At 39.4% G+C, this 21,742-nt stretch overlaps 1 protein-coding gene across 6 annotated transcripts in view; it reads left to right on the top strand.

Annotated features, from left to right (window-relative positions):
* The window catches only part of LOC122561657 (proton myo-inositol cotransporter-like), a 151,147-nt gene that overhangs the window by 123,497 nt on the left and 5,908 nt on the right, over nt 1–21,742 (top strand). For 2 of the 6 annotated variants that reach the window (XM_087999609.1, XM_043713608.2), the window contains exons 10-11: nt 4,754–4,903; nt 5,164–5,220. In XM_087999609.1, coding sequence (XP_087855735.1) covers nt 4,754–4,903; nt 5,164–5,220 — 207 coding nt within the window. Of the gene's footprint in view, nt 1–4,753; nt 5,307–5,541; nt 8,828–21,742 lie in introns of those variants that run through there. The other 4 variants (XM_087999608.1, XR_015761160.1, XM_043713609.2 and 1 more) reach the window with 4 other exon arrangements.

The following is a 21,742-nucleotide window of genomic DNA, read 5'->3' on the forward strand; positions in this document are numbered from 1 at the left end:
TGCTTTCCAAAAAAAAATCTCTTGGAGGAAAAGTAGTCATAACATCAAATTGTTTGAAGATGGCAGCTAATATGAAGCCACTGTTGCTGGAAAACTACAATGAGGTACAATTACCACTATTGTTGAAAAGTGTGGTGCTGGAAAAGTGCAGCAGACCAGGCAGCATCCGAGGCGCAGGAGAATCGACGTTTCAGGCATAAGCCCTTCTTCAGGAATGAGGCTGGTGTGCCAAGGAGGCTGAAAAAATGGTGGGGGGGAGGGGTATTTGGGGGAGGGGCGCTGGGAATACGATAGGTGGAAGGAGGTGAGGGTGATAGGCTGGAGAGGGGGTAGGGGCAGAAAGGTCGGGAAGAAGATTGCAGGTCAAGAGGGCGGTGCTGAATCCTGGGGCACCATTGGCAAGCAAGCTGTGGGGAAGTGCAGTCTGTTGTACAAACCTGTCCTGCTTCCCAAGATCCTTATGGTGCAAAAGGACACTGCATAAAATCTGATTCCAAAGATACAATATGAGGCAACAAACAAAAGGCATGTGTGACATGCTGTCAGCAATACTGACAATCATATGAAGACCTGCACGCCCATACGTGAGATTAGCAGCAAGACTGAGCAGGATGAAGATTTAGATTGGAAGAATAGCCTACCCACAATATGAAATACGTCACATTGTGTGGATGTAGTCAAACAACTAGAAGCTTTTGCCACTATTAATATATTCTCCACTGAAAAACTGGCAAACACAAACTCAAGACTGAAGTTGATTCAGATGCTGATGCACACCTCCAACCACTTGTGGCAAAATCTACTTTGTGTGTCCAGTTGTGCCAGGGAAGGCAGCATTCTGTGAAATGTTATTATGACAGCATGTTTAGTTTAAGAGGAGTTAAATACCAGAATTCAGTTCTGTGCTGTGATAGAGACATGGCTTGTTGCCAGGTCATTCAACAGTTTTAGGGGTCATGGAAAACAGTTCCAGGGTCAGAGATGTTTAGAGACAGATGTTGGTGACAGAAGTAGCTTCTGAATTCAGAGTAGTATTTTTAGCCGTCTTAAAAGGAAGGGGTCAAAAGCCCAGCACTGGATGACTGTACTGTTTGAACAAACTCAAGTTCTGGGATTTAATAAGAGTTTGAGTCAGGACTCGGGAGTAGCCCTAGGGAGCTGTGAAAGTGCTGTCTGGGTGGGATGCCATTTGGAGGGCTAGTGCAAACACTCAATGGGCCAAATGGACTTTTACTGTAGTGTAGGAATTCTGAAGTCCATTGCTTAATATAATTGTATTCAGACAGATTCAACTCAAAGTTGAAACTTCAAAAATGAAGCTGCATTGAAAGATCCATCATTTGATCCTCTCAGTGCAATAGTTCACCTACAAAAGAAATAGGGAATGGGACAATATCAAATATGATGGCATTATGTATCGTGTGCATTAGCACATGGCTGTTGAAGTTCTGTTATGTTTGTGCAAAGGAAACATGGCACAATGAGAGTTTGTTTGGACATAGAAAGAAATTCTGTCTCAAAATTCCAACATTAGAGAAACTTGTCCTCATATTTTCTGATGAACATTCATAAGTTATTCCAGCACAGTTATACAGAATTCCTATCAAAGTAGACTCTGAAGGAATTATCTGGGAAATTGAAAATTCTGCTAGGCAAATCCACTCAACCTAGAAACGTCCAATAAATATTAATTTATACCTAAGCGTTCAAGACGCTCGAACAAAAATAGTTAATCAAGAAACGATAGATTGTTAAGTACATAGTCTAACTCCTGAGTAACCAATTAACTGACTCCACACTTAGTTCTCACAGCTGTGACTACGCCTCCCCCAGATTACTTAGCATCTGGGAAGAAAATCTTCAATTCACAGGAGCAGAAAAAGGGTTGAAATTTCCACTCCGTGCTTTTTTTTTAAACGAAAAGAAAGCTTAGCATTTCTAACAGGAGATCCTGATCAGGACTCCCTTCAGAAATGCAAATCATAATTCCATCCTTACCTGTGTCACTACACTTTCACCTCCCCTGCCACCTACAAAGCCGAACCTCTCACCCACCATCTTCTCCATTCCCAAATCCAGATTCACCCCACCTCCCATGGACCTATTCTGGACCACCCAGTCCCATTTCACCCATTCCAGACTTGACGTGCCTCCTCTTTCCACGCCTTCCCAACCCCACCTCTTGTCATGTCAGAGATCAATCCCTTCCCACCCATCCTAACTTACTTTAAACACCGCATTGCTTGCCTAACTCCCTTGCCACCTTGCACTCAGATCTCTCACTTGCCTTATGTCCTTATTATTTGAAAGTAGCTGTGTGTAATTTTGGACTTTAAATTACAGCTGATTGCAGGCTCCATCTAAATTTATATAGCATCCATAACTAAATGGAAATAAATATGTATACTCTGGCAGCCATTGCAGAGACATGACTGTTAAGTGACCAAAATTAGGGCATGGTATTCCACCTTCTGGCACTGCGTGATAAAAGTCAGGATGGCATTATAGTCTGCATTTCTGAGAGAGAGCTGATTAGAATCTCCTGTCAGAAATGCTAAGCTTTCTTAGTTTTAAAAAAAAAACGATGGAAAATTTAATCCTTTTACTGCTTCTTTGAATTTGCAATTTTTTTCTCCAAGATGCCAAACATTGCTGGTTATTGGTTGATTTTACTTGGAAAAGAAATCTGAAGAAATCACTATTTTCAGAGCACCATCTGGAAGACACTGCTACCTGAGGCTCCCTTTCAATCTCCATCAGTCAGATCTTTGCCAGTAGCATACTCCTGGATATCTATGTATTGCTGATGATAAAAAGACAAGCAAAATCTACATTCTGTTAAGAAGGATTCGTATTCAGTAAAAATTAAAAGCAACTCTCACTGTTGTACTAATGGCATCCTTTATTACAGAGTTCTTGCACCACCTTCTTCCTAGCTTTGCATTCATCTGAAATGTCAAGTAGCCATGAACATTCAAGCTCTAATTTTGGTCACCTTACAATCACATCTCTGCAGTGGCTGTCACAGCGTACATATTTGGTTCTGTTTGACGTAACCAGTCATCTATTCAGTTATGAATGCAATGTAAATTCCGATAAAGCCTGCAGTTCAGGACTGTACTTGGGCTTGAGTCTCTTCATTTCTGCAACCCAAGGGACTCTTTAAAATATGTACTGACATTGGCCTCTACAATATTGTCAGCATTAAACACGCCTTGTCCAACCCCTCCTCTGCTTCTCCACCCAACCTGCACCTCCTCCCCCATGTAATATTCATTTATGTGTGTTTGATTTCACAATCTATTACCTGTTCAAAGTTCAAAGTAAAACAATCATTTTGACTCAAGAATATTTTGGAATTGGTCACTTTCATTTTTGAACTGATTAACCAAGTTTAATCAAAGTGTGATAGCTAAGTGTTTAAAAAGGAAGAAAAGTCAAATCGACCTAAAGTGGGTTTAAGAAAAAGGAGGATACATGACCATACTTTACTTGGTTATAACAATACGATTGAATACGATCACCTCTTCCGTCCAAGTTTAACGAATACAGGCTCAGCTGCTTAACCTTTCCTTATAAAACAATCCATTCAACCAATGATCAGCCAGTGATCTTTTACAATTTTATACATATTACTCTTTAAATAAGGATACTAAACTATGCATAATATTCTTAAGTGTGATCTCAGCATGGCCTGGACAGTTGTAGCTTGACTTTCTTAATTTTACACTCGCTCCTTCTTGCAATGAAGGCCAAAATTCTGTTTGTTGTTATTATTTGATATACTTGAAATGCATTCAGTGACTTATGTCCAAGCAACATTTACTGAAATGTTGAATTTTTATTCAGAAAGTCAGTCGCATTTGAAGGCTAACCAATTTATGTTAATAGCTGTTATGTCAGTCTGCCAGTACATCCCTGCCTTTGGCTTCATTTGAAGAAGGCTGTTTGGGATGTTTTGAGACTTTTAAAATACAATTGATATATTTCACAAGCTGCCAAGGCTGAAGTCCATCAGATGGATGCAGTTGACCTTCTAATGGATCAGCCTGTATCTCACTGACTCCCTTTCTCCTCTTCCAACTGCAAATGCCACAGGGTCATAGCTATAAATTTAGGCCACCCAATGCAAGGATTTCCATCCATAAGACTGGTCTGACAGTTTTTAAACTTTCTAGCCTTCAGGAACATGCCTTGATCTTGAGGCACCCTCTTCTATTTAGATCTCTGTCCATGGGTACTGCCAGCAGCCCAAAACTTTTCTGTTCCAATTGTCTCTTGTCAGCTGTGGAGTCCATATGCTGTGTTTAATTAAGAGGTGATCTCTTAATTAGTTCCTTTCTCAATTTTCTTAGTCTTTTTATTAGCATTTCTGAGTTCTCAGCCTGTATTTCATCCTCTCGGCAGGATTGAGAACCAGAACACAAACTCAGCCCACTTCTTGTTAGTTTATGCATTGCATTGTCAAATTTCAGGCTTTCAAAGCAATTTAAAAATGTTAAATCAACTGCAACAATTGCAGTATTTTCCTATCCTTAATTTTAAAACTTTCTTATTGCCTTATAAATTTTCGTTGCATTTGACTTACTCAGGCTTACAGCTCACATTATTATTGTAAGCACTGAACGTTGTGTCAGTGCTACACTGGGTAAATCAGTGCAGAGACTCTTCATTGTAAATATGTGTTCAGTCAAATTAATTTTCATCCTTGTTTTGTATTGAAATATTTCACAGACTGCACTTTGTGTTTCAGGTGCTTTCTTCTTGTATTCTGGACTAACCACCTTGGGGTTGTTTTTCGTCTATGGGTGCCTTCCAGAAACTAAAGGATTAAAGTTGGAAGAAATTGAGAGTTTGTTTGAGAACAGGCTTTGCACATGTGGCCTTTTGGACTCTGATGAAGGTCGGCACATTGAATATATTCGAGTGAAAGGAAGCAATTATCATCTTTCTGATAATGATGCTTCTGATATAGAATGATATTCTGCTGTGTCTTTTATTATTCTTCTTACGAATCTGGGAATATTGGTGTCCATCTACCCTGTTTCTGGCTTGGTGTATGATTCTGTAGTTAGATGCTCTTTCTGTTCTTAAAACATTCTATACTTTCAAATTTTCAAACTCTAGTGGGTCTTTGTAAACCATTGTACTTTTGTTTTATAGCTTCTAGTCCACTTTGTCAAAGAACTGAAAATGAAGATGACATTGTGTGGTACACAGGTGGGCAAACAAACACAATCTGAACTTTACTGATAACAGCACTTTGCTGTTGACATTAGGTTCTGTGTCGATCATTATGCTGAAGATAAAAGATGCAGTGTAAAATCGTTTAGAACATCCTGGTATAATGTTTTAGTCTCCAAATGTTACTCAAATATAACCTTTTTAAGTAAGGTAATTATATTAGCTTTGACACTGTTCTGGTACGTAGCAAGGTTAATTGCAGTAGCCTGATTATCCTGCATATTCTTTGAACAATATTTTGTGATGGATAGGATGTTTATAGTTCTCTCCCTTTTGGTGAAAATGGATCTTATCTAGGTCTTCAAAGAAGTTGAGGAATTTTCTCAAGCAAGAGAATGATCAAGTTTGTCATCTTTGTCCATTCTCATACATCTAACACTCAAATGCAGAGTGAAGTTGGCAAGAAAGGTCCTTGTCTAGCATCTTGGTAATGAATATCGTGTAAACCTAAGTTAATGTAGAATAAACATTTAGCTTTGACAGAAGCAGGGGGTTAACAATTTAAAAGTTTACCTATTAATTGTGAACCAAAAAAAGGCATTTCCAGTGCCAAAGACCACTGACATATAGTTCCTTGTGATTCATAAGTGGAAAACCCATTTTAACATAATTTATGTACATTTCTGTCGAAGTGGTTTTTCAGCTTTCTCTCAATTTAGTAAAATACATTTCACCACAATTGTCTTATATGTATCTTGCAACCATAGAACTGAACTCATCTATTAAATTACAAAGTAGATATATAATGCTTTTGAGATTTTATTTGGATCCTTTCCAGTGAAACGTATTAGTGGTGCCCAGATGCATGATTACAAAATCCTTTATTTTCTTAAGATCTCATGTTTATCTGGAAATACATGGTTTTAGCATGCAATTTGCACTGGTGATGGTGTTGACAGTTGGCATATCTAACAGGATAGCACATGTGGCCTTTTAATGTTCTAACAGAGCCAACAATCATGTAATGGTGATGGTGCTTGTGAGGGTTTGTAGTTCAGATTGGAGCAGATTTTAATTGTAACAGTTCAAGTGTTTGCCAATAATTAATGGGGACTAGAGCATGCAAAATAGTATTCATTGGAACAGTGTATTCATTTTCATTTGTCATTTTCTACAACCTGCTTTCTGTGATCTGATTCATGTTTTGTTGGAAATGGAGGCCAGCCATCTAACTTAGCCTTTGACCAAAAAGTGGCTTGCTTAAGGTCAGAACTTTGGGCATTACGTCATCCATTTTTCTTTTGTTGCACAAGATGCAAACTTACAAACAATTGTGAAAAACAGCCTGCCTTAATTGAGAACATTGCAGTTACTACGTTGATTTACCTTCAAAGGTAGGTATTTTTTAAAGTATGGAATCAGTAAAATCAGTGTCAAAATATTGTGCAATAATTGGTTAGCTTTCTTCAGTGAGAACCAAGTACAACCATCTTGATGATTGGACTCCTTTTGGGCTTTCCAATAGATGCACTTGTGTTATTTGGCACCATTTTGTTAAACACAGTGCAGAAAATATACTCATTAAATTGATTTAATATCAGTTCAGATTTGATGAAGGACCCAGTAATAAGTTAGTGATGTGCAACAACAACATATTCTTGCTTCATTTGGCAAGGTGTTACTTAAAAATATACTTTACAGCATTGTATGTAAGGAACCAAGCTTACCAAAAAATCATTCCAATTAGATTTTTTGGTAGCATTTTATTAATTTTATATAGTTTGTTTTATATTGTGTATTCACTTTAATGAGGTAGAACCAGACGATAATGTATCCCAGAGTTCAGTCATTGTTTAAAGGAAAATCTTCAAAAGCATTAAAATAACACAGTTCAAACAGGAACTGATGTGTGTTCTACATAATATCCTCACTGTTGTACCAATTTTTTTCAGCTTATAGATATATGGTATGTGTAAAAATATACAGTTTACTCCTAAAAATAAGGAATTGTAGGGTGATACTACAATTGAAGTGTAATTGGCTTACTAAGATAGAATTGTACTTGGAATCCCAGACTAATTTACTAGTTTGCCCAGTTATTCATATGCCATGATTTGGTGCATGTTATCATGAAATTAGCTGTCTCAGTTCAGTACCCCTAAAAGGATAATTTTTTTACAAATTTATATTGGTGAAGAATGACATAGGCACTCTTGAGGTTAATATTTATTACTACAGTATCAGGGAAAGAATTATTCTGCAGTTATGTTTCCAATATTCAGAGTGCCTAACTTGCTCAAAATTAAATAATCCTTACTTTCTATCCTTCCATGTTCATGGCAGCAACCTGTATATGCACAACATTGCCTGCTCACTTAAGAAATCTAAAGGAATACATTAGCTACGTTTTTCCATAAAGATAAACTAAGTTTGCCTACAATGTTAACAGGGAATAATCTGACTATGTTACAAAAGTGTATCAATTTTTAATGTTTTCCACTTGAATATTCTAAAATTTGGCCCAAGGAAACGTGAATACTGTGTTCATATATCATGAGCATCTCTTGCGTTTCAACTGTCCATCCGGTACATGATATAGTCAAAATGTATGAATGCTTCTATGTTGTACCAGTATATTCATAGGTAATTAGATTGGTTTAATTGCTTTGGTGATGTAATGTTGGTACCAGAAAGACCATTAAAAAATTATTAAATTAAAAGTTAGAGTTGCACATATTTTTCATAGAAGTATATGTGGATCTGTAGCAAATCTGTACTTGATTTATTTTAAAAATATTGTTATTTTAATGCACTAAGAAATGGCATACCTCTCTGAATTATGAATTTTTTTCAGCATTGCATTGCAATGAAGGCATTGTAATACTTAGATAGTTGATATAAATGAGCATCTGATGGGACATTTACTGGATGATGGAAGCGCAACAATAAGTTTTTTGAAGAGATTTTGTCGTTGATTGAATATAATGGGATTGCCAAGGTAATCATTCTTGTGATCAAAGAATTGAATTCCAAAGCTTTATGAAAAGAAAAGAATTAAAAATATATAATAAATGCATCAATAAATAATATTTACTAAGTTTGCAATGCAGGCATTTCTAATCACTTGTACAGCACTGTTTAATGCTTTCAGATGGTGCTAAAATGAAACGGACCAATAATCTGAGTCAATTAATTCTCTTGCTAATTATTCAACATGCTTTTAACATTGTTTAAAATATCAAAAATTGACCTGAACCAAGAAATTAAAACTGAATTTGCAATCCATAGCATTCAACTTATCAAACACACAAAAAAATTGTAATTTTGTGAAATACAGATAAGATGAGGAACATATCACTATTGGATGTACTATTCAACTATCTTGGCAATTCTGAAAAGTGTTCAGTTTTTAATAGGTATTGGGGATATCTATCTTTAGAGAGAACATAAATAAAACTTTATTATAATTAGAAATATTTGTAAAAATTAGTGTTGTAAAATTAGAGCTATATTTGTTACTTCATGTTATTGTACATGTTTTAATAGGTATACTTTCTATTAAATTATATGGATCGAGTTAATGGATTCTGTTGATTCATAAATGAACTGTAAAAGGAGAAAATAAATATTAACTGATTACCTACATCACTGTCATCTTCAAACTTAATCTGATAGCAATTTATAAATTGTGAAACATAAAAATGTTGACTGGCACTGCTATTGTGCAGGAGGACCTGTTGTATTTAAAAATAACAAAACAAAATATGACCAAATACTTTTTTCTTTTAATCCTGCAAAATTCACAATAGTTATGACATTCCTGGATATGCTAGCAAATGTGTGTTTCTTCTCCAAAATCCAAACCTCAGTTTTAATCAAAGTTTAGTGATTTGAATTCTTCTGTTCTTTATAATATTCATTGAATCGAAAGACAAGGAGAGTTTACAATAACATACCGTGCAAGGATGCTTTATTATAATGTCAAATTAGTTTTTGCATTGATATACTTCCATTAAAAAAAAACTATGGGCTAGAAAGCAGAAAATAAATTTTGCAGTGTAACTTGTCCTTGAGATACATTGTCTTTAGTCTCCACAACTATTATCAAATTAATGGAATTGATCATGAATAATAAAATATCAGAAATCCTTTGGTGATTTTTGTTTCTCCAGAATTCCTCACAATTGTCACATTAGGTTGGGATTTGTCCCTAAGACTCCCATTTTAACTTTACCTTCTGACCAAAGACTATTTTAGTGCAATGGAAAAAGTCAGTGTGGCTACTAAGATTTTCTTTTCCTCAATCGGGAAACATGACATCTCAGAACCAGTCATTTGAAAAGGCTAAAATCTTCTATACCGTTTATGTATGGTGCAAATAATGATTTTAATGATAAAATATGTGACAATATTAAAAATCTGGATAAATTACTTAGAATAATCTTGACTAAATCTCTCCTCATATGTGAATCCTACCATCTCGGGAATCAATATGGTAGACTTTTGCTGCACTCCCTCTATGGCAAGAACATTCTTCATCAGATCAGAAGGCTAAAACTGCACACAATATTCTAGGTGTGGCCTCACCAAAGCTCCTTATAATCACAGCAAGATGTCCTTGTTGCTCTACTCAAATTCTCTTGCTATGAAGGCCAACATATAGTTTGCCTTATTTACTATCTGCTGCATCTATATGCTTGTGCAACTGGTGCACAAAAACACCCAGGTCTGCTGGGTGAGAACATTTCCCCCTCTCAACTTTCAACATTCAAGCAATAATCTGCCTTCCGGCTTTCACTACTAAAGGGGATAACCTCACATAATTTCCATATTATATTACATCTGTCATCTAATTCAGCCTGTCCAAATCTCAATCTAACATTTCTGCATCCTTTTCACAACTCACCCTTTGACCCAACTTTAGGTCTTATGCAAATTTTGAGAGTATGTTTAGTTCCCTCACAGTTACATGTACTGTGAACAGCTGGGATTCTAGTACTAATCCCTGCAGTACCTCCCTTGTCTCTGCCTCCCATTCAGAGAAAAGACAATTTATTCTTACTGTTTCCTGTCAGTTAACCAAATTTCCATCCATCTCAATACATCAACCCAATCCTATGTACTTTAATTTTACACATTAATCTCTTACAGGGGACTTGGTTGAAGCCTTTGGAAAGTCCAAATAAACCACATCCACTGTCTGTCCCCCTCATAATTCTACCAGTTACATCCTCTAAAAATTCCAATAGATTTGTTTAGCATTATCTTTTGTAAATCTATGTTAAATGTGTCGAGTTTACCACTGTTTTTAAGTGTTCAGCTATAAAATCCTTGATAATGGGCTCCAGCATTAGCCCACTACTGACTTCAGACTCATATTTGTCCACAATTCTGTTTTCTCTCCACTTCCATTTTTAAATAGGGCTACTTTTCCTACAGTTTTGTGGGTAACTACAGTTCCAGTGTCTAAAGAATCTTGGAATATGACCAACAATGCATCCTTTATTTCTAGGGCCACTTCCTCCTTTATGTACTCTGGGATGTAGATTATAAACAACATTAACTATTTTGTGCACCTTGTTTGGACAAGAGGAAAAGAAAAGCAAGCTTTGTTGAGTTTGAGCCAGAATTTTGACTGCTGTGCTGTGTATATAGATATCCTTGAGCTAATTGGTGTAGCCTGTTCATATGGTCAGTGCACTGTTATATTCTAAAGTTATATCCTCCCTTGTCTAATTACTAGATGTGATTTCTGTGCTGGCCTCAACTTCTTGATAAAGCGCATCGCAGACAGTGGCACAAAATCTGGAAGATGTCTCATTCTGCTGGAGAACCAGTTTATCTTGCATGGTTATTTAGCAGCCTCAGTGCACTGTTGCAACTTCCCTTTTATAGGGACTATCCCTGTAAAAAGAAAGAGCATGATGCAAGCTTTCTGAAATATGGCTCTAATTCTAATTTGGTCAAAAGTTTTCTGATGTTTTGGGTTTTTCTTTAAATGGAGGTTTCTGCAGAGCTCTCCAAATATAGGAATCCTCACTGACAGCGGTGGAGACAATCTTTGTAGAAGCCACGTCTCTCTTTTTTGTAGCACTAGTTACTATTTTCTAGTGTTTAAATGGCTAAGACCTCTTTGCGAAACTACATGGAATAAGTTTTGTGAGGGCGTAGGTGGGTGTATGTTTGAGTCTATAGGGTGGATTGAGGATGCTGTTGGAGAGTTAGAAGATAAAATCAGAAATTGCTGGAAGAACTTAGCAGGTCTGGTGGTTATAGGAGGCATATTTCGACTGGGTTGGAAGGTAGTCAGGTGACTGGGTTACTGGAAGAATCAAGCAAGCATTGATTTAATTCTATCATTTTCTAGGTAATTATTCAGGTTAGTGTCTGATCTCTGAAATCTCAGGCTCTAACTTAGAGTTAAAGACATTTGGAGTTTTTGGTGTGTAGGGTAATTGCCCATCAGAAGTTTAAATTTCCTAGGCTTCCAAGACTACAACCTCTTATTGTTTAGAAAGGTAAAGGGCAGAAGATGTTTCAGAATGTCATTATCTGAAAGTTACACAACATCCTGACTTGGAACAATATCATCATTCCCTCAATGTCACTAGGTCAAAACCCTGGAATTCCTGTCATAATAGCACTGAGAGTGTAACTATGGTCCAAAGGTTGCAGCAATTCAAGAAGGCCATTCACCACTGCCTTCCCAAGGGCGCTTAAGGCAGGACAAAAGATGCTGGACTTTGAAACAATATCCATATCCCATAAAAGTTAACGAAAACCACACTGATTGGTAAAGTTGTGTTGTTTCCACATTTTGTTGAAAGGTGCGAGGGAGGTGCTGGGGAGGTGAGTAAAAAAACTAATTTTTTTGAACAGAGCGGCGAGGCGAGAGGGCGAAGAGAAATGAGGGCTGCTGGGAAGTTTTTAAGTGGGCTTTCAGAGTAGTGGAGTATGGCTGTCTGTGCAGTTGCATGTTCCTCTTGCAGAATGTGGGAGGTGAGAGACACTACACATGTCTCTGCCGTCGACATCTGCGGGAAGTGCACCCAACTCCAGCTCCTCGAAACCAAGTTAGGGAACTGGAGCTGGATGAAATGCGGATCATCCGGGAGGCTGAGGGAGAAATTGAGAGGATGTATGGGGAGGTAGTCACACCTCAGATACAGGATAAGGACAGCTGGGTTACAGTCTGGGGAGGAAAGGGAACCAACAAATAGGGCAGGGATCCCCAGTGGCTGTTCCCCTCAGCAATAACTCTACAGTTTTGAATACTGCTGGGATGGCCTACCAGGGGAAAGCCATAGTTGTCAGGTCTCTGGTACTGAGCCTGGCACTGTGGCTTAGAAGGGAAGGGTGGAGAATAGAAAAGCTCTAGTGTTAGGGGACTCAATAGTTAGATGGACTGACAGGAGATTTTGTGGTCAGAAACTGGACTGCCGGAAGGTATGTTGCCTCCTAGGTGCCAGGGTCCGGGATGTCGCCGATCGGGTTTACAGGATTTTAAAGGGGGAGGGTGAGCAGCCAGAAATCGTGGTACATATTGGCACCAACGATATAGCCAGGAAAGAGATTAAGGATCTGAACAGTGACTACAGAGTGCTAGGTTAGAAGCTGAAGAGCAGGATGGGTAGAGTAGTGATCTCAGGTTTGCTACCGGTACCACGAGATGGTGAGGAACAGTCAGCAAATAAAGCTTAACACATGGCTGCGAGGCTGGTGCAAGAGGGAGGGCTTCAGATACCTAGACCATTGGGATGCCTTCTGGGGAAAGTGGGACCTGTACATGAAGGATGAGTTCCACCTGGACTGGAGAGGCACAAATGTCCTGCGTGGGAGATTTGCTCATGTGGATCAGGAGGGTTTAAACTAGTTTGGCAAGGGGGTGGGAATCCGCGCTACATAACTGAGAGGCGGTAGTTGTAGATGGGGCAGTGACAGGATGTAGTGAATCTATCGGGAAGGTTTCTCGTGATGAAACAAGGGATCGGTTAAAGTGTGTCTGCTTTAATGCAAGGAGTGTCAGAAATAGGAGTGATGGACTTAGAGCATGGATCAGTACTTGGGGATATAATGTGGCCATAACGGAGACGTGGTTTCACAAGGGCAGGAATGGTTGCTAGATATTCCAGGCATTAGAACATTTAAAAAGAACAGGGAGATTAGAAAAAGAGGAGGGGGTGCAGCATTGCTAATCAGAGAGTGCATCACAGGTACAGAAACAAAGTTTGTTAAGGAAGGTTTGCCTACTGAGTCAGTATGGGTGGAAGTTAGGAACAGCAAGGGAGCAGCCACCTCATTGGAGGTTTTCTACAGATCCCCTAAAAGCAGTAGAGACATTGAAGAACTGATAAGCCAGCAGATTTTGGAAAAATTCAGATGTAGCAGAGTTGTTATTGGTAACTTCAACTCTCCCAATATCGACTGGAACCTCCTTAGTGCAGATGGTTTGGATGGAGCCATTTTTGCCAGGTGTGTTCAGGAGGGTTTCCTTACTCAGTATGTGGACAGGCCGACGAGGGAAGAGGCCATTTTAGATTTGGTGCTCGGCAATGAGCCAGAACAGGTGTCAGATCTCATGGTGGGAGAACACTTTATGGTGACAGGGACCACAACTGCCTCACATTTACCATAGCCTTGGAGGGAAAGGAGCAGTCACCAAGGGAAGATATTTAATTGGGGAAAAGGAAATTATGACGCTATCAGACAGGAGTTGGGAAGTACAGACTGTGGGCAATTGTTCCACAGCAGACATATGGAGACTGTTTAAGGAGCAGTTGTCGCAAGTGATGCACGAATTTGTTCCTCTGTTCCTGGTGAGAAGGGGTAAGATTAAGGAACCTTGGATGACGAGAACAGAAGAGCTTCTCGTCAAAAGGAAGAAGGCAGCTTATGTAAGGTGGAGGAAGCAAAGATCGAGCACAGCTTTAGAGACTTGCTAGAAAGGAGCTCAGAAATGGACTGAGGAGAGCCAGGAGGGGGCATGAAAAAGGCTTGGCAGGAAGAATTAGGGAGAACCCAAAGACATTTTACTCATACATGAGGAATAAGAGGATGATCAGGGAGAAGGTAGGGCCGATCAAGGTTAGCGTAGGGTACTTGTGCGTGGAGTCTGAGCAGATAGGGGAAGCCTGAAATTAGTTTTTTGCTTCAGTGTTTCACTAAGGAAAGGGACCTTGTTGTGAATGAGAACTTTGAGGAGCTGGGATATGGGCTTGAACAGATCAAGATTGATGAAGTTGATGTGCTGGTAATTTTGGCAAACATTAAGATTGATAAGTCCCCAGGGCCAGACCAGATATATCCTAGGTTGCTCTGGGAAGCGAGAAAAGAGGTTGCTAAGCCGCTGGTGAAGATCTTTGCTTCCTCACTCTCCAAAGGAGTCATACCGGAGGATTGGAAGGTGGCAAATGTCCTTCCTTCAAGAAAGGTAATAGGGAAATCCCCTGGCAATTACAGACCGGTCAGTCTTACGTCTGGTCAGCAAGGTTTTGGAAAGAATCTTGAGAGATAGGATTTAGGACTATTTGGAAAAGCATAGTATGATTAAAGGCAGTCAGCTTGGCTTTGTTAGGGTCAGGTTGTGCCTCACAAATCTTATTGAGTTCTTCGAGTGGGAAGACAGGTCGACGAAGGTCGAGAGTAGATGTGGTGTATGTGGACTTCAGCAAGGCATTTGATAAGGTTCCCCATGGTAGGCTCATTCATAAAGTCAGCAGGTATGGGATACAGGGAGATTTGCCTATTTGGATTCAGAATTGGTTGGCTGACAAAGCAGAGAGTGGTTGTAGATGGAAAGTATTCTACCTGGAGGTCAGTGTTGAGTGGTGTCCTGCAGGGCTCTGTTGTTGGGCTTCTGCTCTTTAGTTTTTATAAATGACTTGGATGAGGAGATTTAGGGGTGGGTTAGAAAATTTGCAGGTGACACAAAGGTTGGAGGGCCGTTGATAGTATTGAGGACTATTGCATGTTGCAGCCCACATAGACAGGACGCAGAGGGGGCTGAGAAATGGCAAATGGAGTTCAACCTGGATAAAAGCAAAGTGATGCATTTTGGAAGGTTGAACTTGAATGCTGAATATAGGATTAAAGACAGGATTCTTGGCAGTGTGGAGGAACAGAGTGATCTTGGTGTTCAAGTACATAGATCCCTCAAAGTTGCCACCCAAATGGATAGGGTTGTTAAGAAAGCATATGGTGTTTTGGCTTTCATTAACAGGGGGATAGAGTTTAAGAGCTGTGAGGTTTTGTTACAGCTCGACAAGTCCCTTGTGAGACCACACTTGGAATATTGTGTCCAGTTCTGGCCCCCTACTATAGGAAAGATACAGAGGCTTTGGATTGGGTGCAAAGAAGGCTTACCAGGATGCACCCTGGACTGGAGGACTTGTCTAATGAACAGAGATTGACTAAGTTTAGACTTTTCTCTCTGGAGACGAGGAGGAAGAGAGGTGACCTGATCGAGGTATACAAGGTAATGAGAGGCATGGATGGAGTCAAAAGCCAGAGATCTTTCCCCAGGGCAGGATTAACTGGGACAAGGGGTCATAGTTTGAAGATATTAGGAGGAAGGTATAGAGGAGACGTCAGAGGTAGGTTCTTATTGCAGAGAGTTGTGGTAGTGGTGGAATCAGAGACATTATAGACATTAAGTGCCTGCTGGACATGCACTTGAATTGAGGGGTGCGTAGGTAAGGTTATTTTATTTTGCGTTAGGATTAATCCTCGGCATAACGGCCTGTTCTGTGCTGTATTTTTCTATGTTCTTTGTTCTAACTATATTTGAGAGTTTGTGTATAGATCTTTCTAGAAAAGCTGTTTTGCATGAATGTTGGTTTTATTAAAAGTTAATTCACATGATCTGTTTGCTTGGGCATATTCTTTACATTTGAAAAGTATAAGTTTTCATAGACTTTCCATTCAGTTCCGTTGTGTAGCTGTACGGATCTGTTTTCTAAATGCCATGCAGTGAATAAGTTTTCGTTTTTCCTACAGAAGTTAGCACCAACTCAGAATATTAGATGTCACTACACAACATCTACCCAAGACACTAAGCATAACTCGCATCAAGTTTTAGAGAATGAATGGTGTAAAAACAGACCAACTAGACTGCAATGAGAGTTGGGAGAGTTTAAGGGCTATTAACAAAACCTGAAACTAGGCATAAAATGTTTTCATACATTCTGTTTGAGGGTGAAAGAAGTGGGAAGATGAGCCCCACCCCAGAGAATTGAGCAAGATTATGTGGATATGTAATTGAAGAATGAAAGTATGTTTATAGTCTGAAAAAGCGAGTCTCAGCTGTTGAGTCGAGAAGTGTTTAGTACAGGAACAAAACAAGCCTTATGGACAAGAATATCAGATTACTCAATATATAACAGTCAAATATTGAGGCTGCAACCACTAGTTGGACCTTCAATGAACATGAGGCTGTCCTTAAATGCTTTATGAAAAATAACTTTGTAAGGCAGCTCTAACTGTACTAATATTGGTTGCAAATCTATATAGATGCTATAAGCACAAGAACTTTGGGCAAGCATTAATTGCCTTTACATTCGTTATTATATCTTACAATAAGCCTGCATAATATTTTGTATTTAAGAGTTGGGGTAAATAGAATAGAACCTTTATTAGGTTTATTATGCATGTATATGAAAATGAGGAATGTGATTTTTGTTTAAAAAAATAAGTTGTTGAGCTTGCAGACTCTGGTAACTATGTGGAAATATGATATCATCAAGCTAACAGAGCCCCTAGCTCAAAACATGCAAGGACTGGATACTAATTATTCCTGGATGCAGAATGTTCACAAAAGATGGGGAATGAAACAAAAGCGATGAGGTGAGAGTGACTCTCTGTGGCACTATAAGATACCAGAGCAGAAGTATGCCATTTAGTCCATCGAGTCTGTTTTGCCATTCAATAATTCCATGACTAATCTGAATCAATTCCACTATCCTGCCTTTTCCCATAACCCTTGATTCCCTACTGATTGAAAATCTGTCTATCTTAGCCTGAGTATGCTTAATGGCCCAGTCTTAAGAGCCCTCTGTGATAAAGAATTCCACAGATTCATATGAAGATGAAATTCTTCATGTCTGTTTTAAATTTGTGACCCTTTATTCTGAAATTATGCCCACTGGTCCTAGGCTTTCCCCTACAGGAGACAACCATTCTGCATCTATCCTGTCAAGTTCCCTAGGAATCTTGTAAGTTTCAATAATATGGCCCTTCATTCTATATTGCAATGATCAAAGTTTGTGCGAAGATTTGTAGCTCGGGCGCTCGTTGTTGTGGTTCTGTTCGCCGAGCTGGAAGTTTTTGTTGCAAACGTTTCGTCCCCTGGCTAGGTGACATCATCAGTGCTTGGGAGCCATCTGCGAAGCGCTCCTTTGATGTTTCCTCCGGTGTTTATAGTGGTCTGTCCCTGCCGCTTCCGGTTGTCAGTTTCAGCTGTCCGCTGTAGTGGTTGGTATATTGGGTCCAGGTCGATGTGTTTGTTGATGGAGTTTGTGGATGAATGCCATGCCTCTAGGAATTCCCTGGCTGTTCTCTGTCTGGCTTGCCCTATGATAGTAGTGTTGTCCCAGTCGAATTCATGTTGCTTGTTGTCTGCGTGTGTGGCTACTAAGGATAGCTGGTCGTGTCATTTCGTGGCTAGTTGATGTTCATGTATGCGGATTGTTAGCTGTCTTCCTGTTTGTCCTATATAGTGTTTTGTGCAGTCCTTGCATGGTATTTTGTACACTACATTCGTTTTGCTCATGTTGGGTATCGGGTCCTTCATTCTGGTGAGTTGTTGTCTGAGCGTAGCTGTTGGTTTGTGTGCCGTTTTGAGTCCTAGGGGTCGCAGTAGTCTAGCTGTCAATTCCGAGATGCTCCTGATATATGGAAGTGTGGCTAGTCCTTTTGGTTGTGGTATGTCCTCGTTCCGTGGTCTTTCTCTTAGGCAACTGTTGATGAAGTTGCGCGGGTATCCGTTTTTGGCGAATACCTTGTATAGGTGTTCCTCTTCTTTTTGCAGTTCTGGTGTACTGCAGTGTGTTGTGGCCCTTTTGAATAGTGTCCTGATGCAGCTTCGTTTGTGTGTGTTGGGGTGGTTACTTTCATAGTTTAGAACTTGGTCTGTGTGTGTGGCTTTCCTGTATACCCTTGTAGTGAATTCTCCGTTTGGTGTTCTCTGTACCATCATGTCTAGGAATGGGAGTTGGCTATCCTTTTCTTCTTCTCTCGTGAATCAGATTCCTGTGAGTGTGGCGTTGATGATCCGGTGTGTTTTTTCTATTTCCGTGTTTTTAATGATTACAAACGTGTCATCGACATATCTGACCCAGAGTTTGGGTTGAATTTGTGGTAGGACTGTTTGTTCTAACCTTTGCATAATTGTCATAGGACAAGCCAGACAGAGAACAGCCAGGGAATTCCTAGAGGCATGGCATTCATCCACAAACTCCATCAACAAACACATCGACCTGGACCCAATATACCAACCACTACAGCGGACAGCTGAAACTGACAACCGGAAGCGGCAGGGACAGACCACTATAAACACCGGAGGAAACATCAAAGAAGCGCTTCGCAGGAGGCTCCCAAGCACTGATGATGTCGCCTAGCCAGGGGACGAAACGTTTGCAACAAAAACTTCCAGCTCGGCGAACAGAACCACAACATATTGCAATGAGTTGTGACATGGTGTTGAGGTTGCGTAGAATGTTGGTGAGGCCTCTTCTGGAGTACAGTGTGCAGTTCTGGTAGCCCTGCGATAGGAGAGGGTTCAGAGAAGATTTATCAGGATGTTGCCAGGAATGGAGAACTATAAAAATAGGTGGGACTTTGTTCACTGGAACGTAGGACATTGAATGGTGACCTGAGAAATTTAAAAATCATGATGGGCGTAGATGTGGTGAATAGCAAGAGTCTTTTCCTTAAGGTGAGGAGAAAGTTTTAAAAAGGACGAGAGGCAACTTTGAATACAGAGTGGTTTGGTTGTGGAATGAACTGACAGGAAGTGATAGATGAAGGTAAGGTTACAAAATTTAAAAGTCATTTGGATAAGTACATGAATGGGAAATATTTGGAGGGATATGGGTCTACAGCAGGCAAATGGAACTAGTTTAGTTTGGTAGCATGGTTGATTTGGACTAGTTGGACCGAAGGCTCTGTTTCCATGCGTTATGACTCTATGATTCTGAGCGCAGCCAATCTACTCGACCTCTCCTCATAAAATTGTCCCTCCATACCCTTTTCTGATTTGGAGATGCCGGTGTTGAACTGGAGTGTACAAAGTTAAAAATCTGGTGTTGTGTGATTTTTACCCTTTTCTGGACTGTCTCCAATGCAAGTTTATCTTTCCTTCCCCACAACTGTTCACAGTATTCCAGCTGTGGTCTTACTAGAGCCTTGAACAGTTTTTTGCAAAGCCTCCCTATTTCTATATTCCATTCCCTCACACAACTCCACATGGTAAATAATTGTGGCACCAGCAATGATCCCTCTAGCACTCCACAAATTACAGGTTGTCAGCCTGAAAATACACTTCTTCTCCCTCATCTGTCTTCTATTAATTATTTAATCCTCTCTCCATGTTACTTTCCTACTACAACACCATGTGTTTTTTATTAAATAGCCTAATAGGTGATACCTTATCAAATGCCTTCTTCTGCTTCCCTCTACCTGCTTCTTACCTCCTCAAAGAATTCTAGTAAATTTGTCAGGCATGATTTCCGCTTCGTGAAGCCACGCTGAATCTGCTTGATCCTTTTGTAGATTTCGAAATACAGTGCGAATACATCCTTTACAATAGACTCAAATACTTTCAACAGGAACAAATATTCAGCCACTGGCCTATAGTTACCTAATTTTGTCCATTGCTTTTGTAAATAAAAGTGTTATGTCGCAGTTTTCCAACATATTAGAACTTTTCCAGAATCTAAGGATTCCTCAAAGATTTACTTCCTCTGCATCTACTATCACTAAGGGTACTTCCTTTAATATGTTAGGATGCATCCCATCAGACTTATTGGTTTTTAGCCTCATTAGATTCCCCAACACTACTTCTCTGGTGATAATTATTGTATTATTTCCTCCCCTTCTTCTGCACCTTGAATATTCAGTAATTTGAAATGCTATTAATGTGTTTTATTCTGAACACTGATGAAAAGTATTCAACTTCTCTGCCACTTCCTGATTCCCCATTACTATTTCCCCAATCTCATTCTGTAAAAGAGTCAATGTTCACTTTAGCTTTTCTTTTGTATATGAAGCTTTTACTATCCATCTTCATAATACTTCCAAGTTTACCCTCAAAGTTCATTTCCTCCTATGTTTTGCATATTTTGTTGGTTTCAAAAATTTATCCAGTTCTCTGGTTTACCACTGATCTTTGCCACATTTTATGTTTTTTTCCTTTAAATTTGATTCTCTTTACCTTCCCTGGTTAACCATTGTTGACATAACCCCTTCCATGAATCCTTTTTCACTTGACTGTCTTTGCTGTGAACCATTAACTACCTTCTTAATTATCTACCATTGTTCCTGAACTGTCTTTGCTGAAGTCCTTTTGCAGTCCACTCTACCCTCATTCCTTTGTCATCATTATTATATTTAAGCTTAACACAATTGTCTTTAAACCAAGTTGCTCTCCCTTGTGCTCAATGCTATCTTGCTGTGGTTACTGTTTCCAAAGGGATCTTTTACTCTAACATCATTCATTAATCCTGCCTCATTATGCATTACCAGATCAAATCTAGCCTGATCCCTGGTTCTGTTCCAAGTGACTATCCTAATCTGCATAAAGATTAAAGTCCTCCTTGATTACCTGCCTTTGTTACCTGCCTCATTATCTCCTGATATGTTTTCTGACCCACAGTATAGCTACTATTAGGGGACATACAGACTATAGCTACCAGTTTCATGTTTCCCTTTTTATTTGTTGCATCTAGCCGTTTGGATTCTACATCTTTCAATTAAAGATCATTGCTTGGTATCGTACTTATTCCATTCTATTCCAACAATGCTACCCGACCACCCTTTCCTTCCTGTCTGTACTTGCAAAAAAAAAATCACATACCCCTAAATATTTACTTCCCAGCTTTAATCTCATTGTAACCATATCTCTGTAATAGCCGTAAGATCATATCCATTAAAGTGTACTTGTGTGGTTAATTTTTCTATTTTGTTCTGAATTCTACACTCATTCAAGAGCCATTAATTTTGCTCCTTCAACCCTTTTGACTCTACTTTTACTGTTGCTTTTCTGTGTTTGTATACTCAATCCCTACAATCACTCTAGCTGTCATTATCTAAATAGCTGCCCTCTAGTTCTGCTAAATTCTCTTGCTTTTGTAAGCCTACTTTTCCCTCTCCCAAACTCTCCTGTTTAATTAATTTAAAGCTGTCTGTGGATCCTTAATGATCAGAGTCACTAGATATTGTTCCAGTGAGGTTCATTCTACAAACAAGATAGTCTCCACCTGAACCAGAGGGGTACCAATATCCTGGGTCGGGGTGGGGGGGGTGGGGGGGGGGAGTGGGAGTGAATTTACTAATGCTGTTCAGG

The sequence above is a fragment of the Chiloscyllium plagiosum genome, unplaced genomic scaffold, assembly GCF_037043375.1.
Source record: "Chiloscyllium plagiosum isolate Xiang-an unplaced genomic scaffold, Cpla_swu_hap1 HiC_scaffold_23, whole genome shotgun sequence".
NCBI lineage: Eukaryota > Metazoa > Chordata > Chondrichthyes > Orectolobiformes > Hemiscylliidae > Chiloscyllium > Chiloscyllium plagiosum.